The 9,930-nt window shown below is 42.7% G+C and overlaps 1 protein-coding gene across 1 annotated transcript; it reads left to right on the forward strand.

The window, feature by feature from the left end:
- The first annotated feature begins 220 nt into the window (after positions 1-220).
- Positions 221-3,938, forward strand: LOC110788517 (uncharacterized). Its single transcript, XM_056843775.1, has 2 exons — positions 221-2,172; positions 2,943-3,938. The coding sequence occupies exons 1-2, from the start codon at positions 409-411 to the stop codon at positions 3,237-3,239; spliced, it is 2,061 nt and encodes a 686-aa protein (XP_056699753.1). The 5' UTR covers positions 221-408; the 3' UTR covers positions 3,240-3,938.
- Positions 3,939-9,930: the final 5,992 nt, after the last annotated feature.

Here is a 9,930-nt window from a genome sequence, read left to right on the forward strand (position 1 = left end):
TTTGACAACTTTATTTGCACCCTCTTTCATGATACGAATCTGATTTTTTTTTTTTTAAAAAAAAAAATGTAATTGTACCATGCCCCTATCGAGTCATATTGTTCACTTAACTTATCGCACTTTGGTTATTGAGTTTGATCGTACTTGCATTAAAGGGTCTCACACTTTTGCGTTGTCGACAATACACTAATATATTATTTTTTTTGACTTTGTAGGAACAAAGAGTCACCATGGTTTACTTCAAGTATCACAATACTCCTGGAGAAAAGACTTTGTCACTCATGGAAGATGCTAATTCGGTCGATGGAGCGCACTTTCGTTCATTTCCTCCTGTGATTGGTCCTTTTGCAAACATCAATTCTTCTACGGAGTTCTCGGGCCCAAAAAGCTGGTACAAGGAGAGTCGTGATGTTAATGCATTTGGTGGAAAAACACCTAAACCTGTACTTGTCGCTTCCCATCATCGTCCCTGCGATGAGGCGTGTTCTTTCCAGACATTATCTACGCGTTTGTCCCGCAAGGAGACCAAATGGAGTTCTAGTCCGAAATTTGGAGTCGAGCCAACATACACTTGCTAGCACCCATATTCTTGATGCCGTCTATGCTTCTAAGTATATCTACAAGTGTAATTCTCCTGTCATGCAGGCTTTTTGCGAATCCTGGTGTCCTACGACAAATACCTTGCACACTTCAGTTGGAGAAATGTCAATCAATCTTTGGGACATATACGACCTTGGTGGGCTTCCCGTAACTTGCCTTTTTTATGACGAGGTCGTCCCTTCTGCAGTTGAATTGGAAGGCTCCGACGATGAGCACAGTCTATACCTCCCTTACAGTTGCAAATATTTGTTCATGGCTTTGCATTATCTTTCTGAGAAACACAAGGTGACAACTATAACGTTCGAGACTTGGTGTGATTTTTGGTTTCGCGGTGCATCAAAGTATTTCTTGGCATCTGGCAACAAGAAGTCTGTCCTTCCAACACTTATGAAAGACTTCAGTTCCTTTATTGGTCCTCGATCGTGGAGTCATAAGATGTACGAAACCTTTCGCATCCTACGGATTCCTGAAGCGCATCATCGACAAACATATTTGGCTGCCTTTCTTTCATGTTGGCTTTGTGCCTTTGTTTTGCCGGTGTCAGATTTGGGTTGCATCCGTTCTGGATCTTTCAAACCTGCGTCATTTCTTGCAAGTGGAAAAGAGACTTCTTTGGCGATCCCTGTTTTGACGAGCATCTACCACGGATTGAGCAAAATTTCGAATTCTCCTACCCCAGGCAAACATCGCGAGTCCTTCCCCGCACAATATGTGTATGTCTGGACCGCTAAGTACTTTCGGAGTCATCACATCGTCACCTACGATTTTGTTGGTGCTCCCCTGGTTGGAATTCAAGGCCTTGACTCTGTCATAAAGTCTCCAGATGCTAAATCGCTAGTTTCTTCGGGTAAGGATTTCAATTGGCTTGCTAACTCAATTTTTGGTAATTCAGATGAGAAGCGTGAAGACGACAACCATCAACCAAAGCAATTCACAAACTTCTTCATTAGCATGCGATCGTGTTTTCTGACCTTGAGGTTCGACAACAACTACGTGGTTGAGCCATACAGTCCTCATCGATTCGGTCGGCAATTCGGATTTCACCAAGATGTGCCAGGCGAATTAGTAGTCCAGACACAAAACATCACCCGAGAGCATATGTACTATCTTTTTCAATCCAGCATTCGTCTGCATACTAGGGCTACTTTTTTGGTCCCTTGCCGCACGTTTAATGCCCAATCTCGAGTCACTCCAAGCTTTACATCATGGTGGGAATCGGTTATTTCTTTAACTGTGGCTTCTGCTTCAAAAACTCCCAGCCCAACGAACACCAGGTCTAAAAAGAGAAAGGGTGACGGTCTTAATACTCAGTCGAAAACTCAGTCGAAAGACAAAGCTGCCAAGTCTACAACTGGCTCTCATAGGGTTAGAGTTAGGCTACCCAAAAGTTCCGCACCACCTTGTCCGTCTAAAGAAACGTCTTCCAAGAGTGCTAAGGATAAGAGCGACAGACTAGCTAGCAAAGTTGTCCGTGACGGGCCTTCTCATGACGAGCATGCGGGTGAGAAGACAGTGTTCGATGATATTTACGTCGACGGATCTGAATCAGAGCTATCTCCCGAAGAGATGGAGGTCCGTATTTTTTTAACATGCCTATTTATTATTTTTTTAACATGACGATTGATAATAACAGGATGATAAACTGAGTTAACTTTTTCTTTTTGTTTTCCGTCACACTTTAAACATATGAATGTTATATTGCTTGTTGTAATCACGGCTCCTGATGGTGATGGACGATAACAGGCCCGCATCTCTTTTTTATTCCCTTCCTCCGTACATGCTTCACGCGAACTCTGATGGCTTCTTTTTTTTGTTTAAAACTTTTGTCATCTTTTGATCAATATCAATATTGATCAGAATATAGTGTAAATGCCTTTTCCCTTTCTTTTTAATAAATGATGATGCATGATAGTGATGGGTGACGATGGTGGACCCCATGTCTCTTTTGCTTCCTCCCTTATTTACGTGAACTTTGCTCCTCATCTTTCCTTCTTTCTTCTTTTTTTTTTTTTTTTTTTTATGTGTAAATCATGTAGAACAATAACAGTAGTAATAATGATGATTAATGATATGATGTTGGTGGGCCCAAGTTATTTCCACCAATATTCATGCTATGCCTTTTGTTTGGTTCCCTCTTGTTTAAATTGTGACAATACATGCCTACGTGCAATAATATCACTTATAACTGATGTAGTGATGTATGATCCGGAACGCTGCTGAACAATACTTGGAATTTAAGCACGTCATACCACCATTGAGTACTACTTGAATTTGACCGTACTCGAAATTTTTTTTTTTTTTTTTTTGTTGATTTTTCATTTTTTTAACATTTTTTTTTTCAGACTCTTCAAAGTGACGCGAACATAGAAGAAGAGCTTAATGCGTGCGGGAATACATTTGCCTCATTTCCCGGACAAGATTTAATGGATGATGCTATTATTGACCCCAAATCTCCGGCGGCAACCACAAGTGTTCGGGAAATGATAAATCCAAGGAATAATTTCACTTATTCCAAGGAAATCAGCTTTAAAAAATTGTGGATTTCCTTGGCAGAAGTAAAATTTTCCTTGGATTTATCACTTCCCCAAGTGTTCCTATTACTTCGAGCGAGTCTACTTCTTTTAATGCTCAAGACATGATCGCTATGGTAGACCGACAAGCTGCGAGCTTCATGATCAATTCAATAAAAGAAAAGTTGCTGAACTCTCCCTTAGCCAAAGTTCACGAACTAACTCAAGAGTTTGAACATATTTTCTCCTACATCAGAGAGAAGAAGATTGACATTTCTACCACCGAAGCTTTTATCAAGGGCTACATTGGATGCGGTTCTCAGCTTCACAACGTACAACTAGGGAAAAGAGGAAATACCACCCTTAGCGACCTGGAACAACAATCTTCGGAGATAGAGTCGAGCATGAAGGAAGATGCAATTACTGAGCATAAAAAGGAGGAGCAGATGAAATATCTTCAAAGGGAGATAGATCAACTTCAGCAAGTACGGGCAGAATATAGAAAGAAGCTCGACGAGGTGGCAGAACAAGAGGATAAACTTTTACTCCTTATTACAAACTCAGAAGAGCAGTTCCAAGAGTTCCTTATACAGAAGAATGAGCGAGAAAAATCACTCGCTATCGTTAAGGAAAATATTGTCGTTGCCAGAGAGGTGGAAGCAAGGCTAGCGGAAGCTGAAAAACAATTTGGGATTGCTCGTGATGCTTTGCAAACTTTCAAATTTGAGTTGTAGTTCCTTTCCTTTTTGTTGCACTTGTTCTTTTCTTTCTAGAGACCGCTTTTGATGTACTTGATAAAATAAATAAAGACCATCCATTTTCATCAAAGATTTGTTATTGATTCCATGTTTAGTAAAATAATTTACTTAACTTATATGAAACCAAAAAATATTTTATTTATTTATTAACTTATATGAAACCAAAAAAGATTTTATTTATTTATTTAGCCGTTCACAGTTTATACTCTTGCGGGCCAGGAGTATTAGAAAAATGAGAGATTTTTTTTTGGTGTGGCTGGACTCAAAGTTAGTGATTTCTTCAAGCTGCCTACGTACTTATGAAATGAATAAATTCACTCCACAAGATCAAGCCAACGTAGTTCCTTAAAAGCAAAAAAAAAAAATTTTGAACTTTTTTTTTTTTTTTTTTTTTTCTGACGTCATTTTCGGATTTTTTTTTTTTTTTTTTTTTTTTTTTTTTTTTTTTGCAGTTGCAGTTTAGCCTCGTGCTTAGGAGGTTACAATGTTGCACAACTTCAAGGGTAGTAACGCTTCAAAAATTTGCCGTTGATAGGGCCTATGCGCAGTCCTTCTGCATCAACGATCTTGTAAGCTCCATTTGTGTAGACTTCCTGGACAACGTAAGGACCATCCCATTTCGATGCAAATTTATTTCCCGTCTTGCGAGAAACAATGATCGGTCTCTTGATAGCAAGGACCGTGTCTCCAACTTTGAAAGACCGTACTTGCACCTTCTTGTTGAACGCCCTTGTCAAACGAGCATGGTAGCATTCCAACTTTTGTTGCGCCTCAAGCCTCTTTTCGTCAAGTGCTTCCAACTCTGCCAGACGAATCTTAGCATTTTCTTCTTCAGTGAGATTTTCCTGGATTGCCATGCGAAGTGACGGAATTTGAATCTCCAATGGCAATATGGCCTCCACACCATACACAAGTGCATAAGGTGTCGCTTGAGTTGGTGTCCTGTACGTGGTACGATACGCCCACAGAGCTTCGCCCATTCTTTCGTGCCAATCTCGCTGGTGTTTCCCAACAATCTTACTAAGCAACTTGCAAAGTGTTTTGTTGAAAGATTCAGCTAGTCCGTTTGCAGGTGCATTATACATTGAAGACTTGTTTTGCGCAAACTTGAATTTCTCACAAAGGCTCGTCATCAACTTGTTGACAAATGGTGTTCCGTTGTCTGTGATTATGTAACGTGGCACGCCATATCGATGTATGATGTGATTTCGAATAAAATCGACCACGTTCTCTTTCTTGACTTCACGAAGAGGTATTGCTTCCGCCCATTTTGAGAAGTAATCCGTAGCGGCAAGGATGTATGCATGACCACCTGATGATTTCGGTGTGATTGGACCAACAACATCGAGACCCCATGCTTCAAACGGCCAAGATGTCACTGTCGGATGTAGCGGTTCCGGAGGTTGATGAATAAAGTTCGCATGGAATTGACAAGCTTCACATTTCTTCGCAAGTTCCATGAAATCTTGAACCATGGTTGGCCAGTAGTACCCCATCCTCTTGACACGATCGTGAGCTCCGCAAACTCCAGAATGAGCTTCTTGCATTGTTTTTGCTGCTTCTTCATCTCCCAAACATCTCAACCAGGTTCCAAGGAACGAACGCCTGTAAAGTGTTTCTTTGTAGTAAATGAAGCGTGGAGCACGTCGTCGAATTTCCATCTTGTGTTTCAAATCGCTTGGCAACTTTTCGTGTACCAAGAAATCAATGAGTGGTCGACGCCAATCTTCTATGTCTATCTCATAGACAGTAACTGCACCTGAGAGTTCTTCAGCTTCAATTTCAGCTTCATCTTGAGGGTTTATCACCCATCGATTACAGACCGGGACCGACATGTTTTCTTCTGCCCCCAGTGCCAATGTGGCTGCGAGATTTGCAAGTGCATCCGCTGTCTTGTTGGCACTCCTTGGAACATGTTGCAACCGGACGCTCTCAAATTCTGCCAGCAATTGTGAAGCATGCTTATAATAAGGAATCAAGTCATCTTTCTTGACATCATAATCATCGAGGAGTTGATGGATCACCAGCTTGGAGTCACCGTATACATCAAGGTCCTGTATTTTCATCTCTTTTGCCATTTGAAGCCCCAGAACGAGAGCTTGATATTCAGCAACATTGTTCGAGCATAAGTTGGTGAGCGTAAATGAATATGTGAAGACATGTTTCTCAGGTGATACAAGGATGACCCCTGCTCCCGCACCATCTTGGCGAGCTGCTCCGTCGAAGTACATTTCCCATGGAGGTAAGACATCAATGTAGAATACTTCTTCTCCAGGTAGATCATCAGGAAGCTCCCAATGTGATGGAATCGGATGTGCAGCTAGGAAATCGGCCAAAGCTTGTCCCTTGATCGCCTTTTGAGGTACGTACACAACATCATGTTGACTTATGAGCATAGCCCATTTAGCAAGTCTTCCGGATAGTACTGGTCTTGATAGGATGTACTTTATGGGGTCAGCTTTGGAGATCACCTTCACCGTATGTGCCTGCATGTAATGCTTCAACTTTTGGATTGCAAAGATCAAAGCTAGACACACTTTCTCAATAGGCGAATAATTCAATTCCGCGCCAACCAACGTACGACTGAGGTAGTAAAGAGCAGCTTCCTTTCCGTCATCATTCTCTTGAGCACACAATGCCCCCAACGACCTTTCATGAGCAGAGATGTAGAGGATAAGTGGCTTCCCTTGAACCGGTGCCCCCAAGACAGGTGGAGTTGAGAGGTACTGCTTGATGCTTTCAAAAGCTTTGCGACATGAATCGTCCCATTCAAATGGAGCACCCTTCTTCATAAGATGGCTGAAAGGATGACATCGTCCTGCAAGATTCGAAATGAAGCGTCGGATATATGCAAGTCTCCCTTGTAATTCGCGCAATTCTTTGAGGTTCTTCGGCTCGGGCATATTCTGGATTGCTGTAATTTTTGACTGGTCAACTTCAATTCCTCTATGTCTCACAACAAATCCTAGGAACTTTCCAGAGGTTACGCCGAATGCACACTTCAAGGGATTCATCTTCAATTGATACCTACGCAACTTCTCGAATACCTCACGGAGATGAAGCAAATGATCGTTCCTCTTCTTTGATTTGACGACAAGATCATTGACATAACATTCAACGGTCTTATGCATCATGTCCTCGAAGATTTTCTGCATTGCTCTTTGATAAGTTGCGCCTGCATTTTTCAAACCAAACGGCATCACCTTGTAGCAAAAGATACCCTTTGGTGTACGGAACGCCGTTGCTTCTTGATCTTCGGGCGCCATGAGGATCTGATTATATCCCGCCGTACAATCCATGAAGGATAATGCTTCATGTCCGGTCGTTGCATCAATCATTATCTCGGTGACAGGCAAAGGAAAATCATCCTTAGGACACGCTTCATTCAGATTTCTGAAATCTACACAAACACGCAACTGGCCATTTTTCTTCCTCACAGGGACAATGTTTGCAATCCAAGTAGGATACTTTACTTCACGAATGAAGCCAGCGTTGATGAGTTTGTTGACTTCAGCTTCAATTTCTGGAATTAATTCAGGTCGGAAGCGTCTTTGAGGTTGCTTCTTTGCTGAGACTCCTTTCCTTACTGCTAAACGATGGACCGCCACTTTGGGGTCAAGACCCGGCATTTCCCTGTAACTCCAGGCGAAAACATCTTTGTACTCGGTGAGTAGTTCGAAGTATCCCTTCTCTTCTTCCTGAGTGAGCAGAGCACTAACATAGATTGGACGCGGATCATCTTGGGTGCCGAGATTCAACTCCTTTAGTTCATCAATTGTGGTCTCAACTCCATCATCAAGAGTTTTTGGTGCTTCTGTTGTTTCCATCTCCTCCTCCAAGTCTACATCCTCATAAGCGGTGATATGATAGGAGGTGGCCGTCATATCTTCTACGGCATCACGTTTCTGGCTTGTGGGGCTCTTTTGATTGGTAAGAACCATGGTGTGGCCTTTTACACGGAGAGAATCACCTGTCTTCACTTCCAGTACCGCCAAGCGTTTCATTCGAGAAGGTACGTTGCTTCTGACATCGTTTTCCAGCTCGAACTTGTCTCTTATTTTTGATGCAGTGTTTTTCGGCCTCCACTGCGGCTTGAGCGAAACGTCCTTCTTCCCAAGACGACTGAAGACTTCCTTCTTAGGCTTCTGTGACAGACAATTGGTGGGTTTGCCAGTGACTTTTCCCAATCTTGTGAAGACATCTTTTGCATTCGGGCTCTTATGTGCTTTCCCGGACTGATCTCCCAATCTATCAAAGACTCGACTTGGTGTTGGAGAGTTTACCGGACCGTCGAGCCTATCAAAGACGGAGGACCGTGCTTTAGCTGAAGACGGATGTATCCTATCAAAAACCGATTCTTTCTGGACTGGCTCAAAATTCTCATCCACACTTTCTTCAATTTCCTGAACTCCAATGTACTGTGATGCTTGCATTGACCTCCGTCGTCCTGAGATGATAATTGGCTTAGACTCCTTGAATCCCAAACCAACCTTTTTCACCCAAACACGTTCACCTTGTTGCTGAAGTTTTTGCTGAGTTTTATTGAGGCCGTATGACTTATCTTCAACGAGCTTTCCCATGGGTTCTGGGTTAGAGAAATCATAACCAGAATTTTCCATTAACTTGTATGCAACTGGATCGAAGCCATCTTTCCTTGAGCTAGGTGTTTCTGGCGACTTCGTGGAGTTTGGAGTAGGAGAAGTCAATATCTTCGGGTCACTGATCTTATGGACCGGCAATGTCATGCTTTTATCAAATTCTTGCGGCATGTCCTTGACCTTTTTTGAAGTTGTTTCTGCTCCACAATTCATAAACGGAGACTGACCTTCTTTGCGACGCGACATGGGGATGTAACGTAGCACTGGCACTGCTGCTCTAGGATTTTCTTCAACTCTTTGCGAAAGAATCTCCTTGCTTTTCTTCTCATCAACTGTTTCATGTGACGGCTCCAAAACGTTCCTTGAAGGCTTCTCTTCTGTAACCCTTGATTGCAACTTCTTCGGCATGACTTTTCCAGTCGATGCAATTTCCGTGGGAATTACTTCAACAGGCTCTCCTTGGCTGGCATAGAATTTCGCATAGGCAAAATGAGACTCTGCTTCAGAGAATGGCTTCACGTCCGCATTCACCTTTCTTTCACCGTTTCTGTAATATTTGAAGCATTGATGCAAGGTTGAGGCTACTACTCCATTTTCGTGCATCCAAGGTCGGCCTAGCAATAGGCGATATGAAGTATTCGAATCAATGACATGAAAAATTGTTGTTGAAGTCATTTCTCCGATAGTCAGATCAACTCTTATCATACCGATGGCTCGTTGCCCGCCTAGATTGAATCCTTGGATCATCAATCGACTTTCGGTCAACTCACTTTCGGTGATTCCCAACTTCGTCATGGTGGACTTCGGCATTATGTTCACTGCGGAACCTCCGTCTACCAAGATGCGGTTGATCTTTTTCTTGCGGATGTATCCACATACAAAGAGAGGTCTGTTGTGAGGCTTTGAACCCAACATAAGGTCTTCGTCTGTGAATGCCAAGGCCGCACTGCATGCAGCACAACGCTCAGGGTGATTTTCGTAGATCCCTTGCTCAATATTTTCCTTCGATGTATATTGCGTCGGATTTTCTATGGCACGTGCAAGGGCGAACCTCATTTCTTCGGGTAGGGATAAAGCTTGGCGCCAACCCATTCGAGAAGGGACTGTACCTAACAACGCCAGGATCTTTGCATCTCTTTCAGGGTCTCTTTCATGGTTTAGCCCTTCAGAGACTTGACTTTTCTCTTCTTTCTCTTCTTCTTCCGCCACGCTACAGGTCACTGTGTTGACAGAAACTTCGCCGAGGTATTCCTGCGGAAAGAAATCATTTAATGTGACATGCTTTCGTACCTCCTTTGTGGGAAAACTGTCGCGCGGGGTGCTCTTCTTCTTCACGAGACCTTTGTTTCTCGTGACATGCGAACTTTTGGATTTGTTTCTTTTCTGGTGTTGCTTTTGACGAAGAGGGGGTTGCTCTTCTAGCTTCGTTTGCTTTCTCTTCTTCCTTCTCGTCACTAATGTCCA

This window comes from Spinacia oleracea, chromosome 4 (assembly GCF_020520425.1).
Source record: "Spinacia oleracea cultivar Varoflay chromosome 4, BTI_SOV_V1, whole genome shotgun sequence".
Lineage (NCBI taxonomy): Eukaryota > Viridiplantae > Streptophyta > Magnoliopsida > Caryophyllales > Amaranthaceae > Spinacia > Spinacia oleracea.

Bases quoted from the DNA above. Each gene is read 5' to 3' on its own strand.
- LOC110788517 (XM_056843775.1), top strand. From the start codon at position 409: ATGTTAATGCATTTGGTGGAAAAACACCTAAACCTGTACTTGTCGCTT. The intron at 2,173-2,942 runs GTCCGTATTTTT...TTTTTTTTTCAG, and splicing joins TATCTCCCGAAGAGATGGAG to ACTCTTCAAAGTGACGCGAA.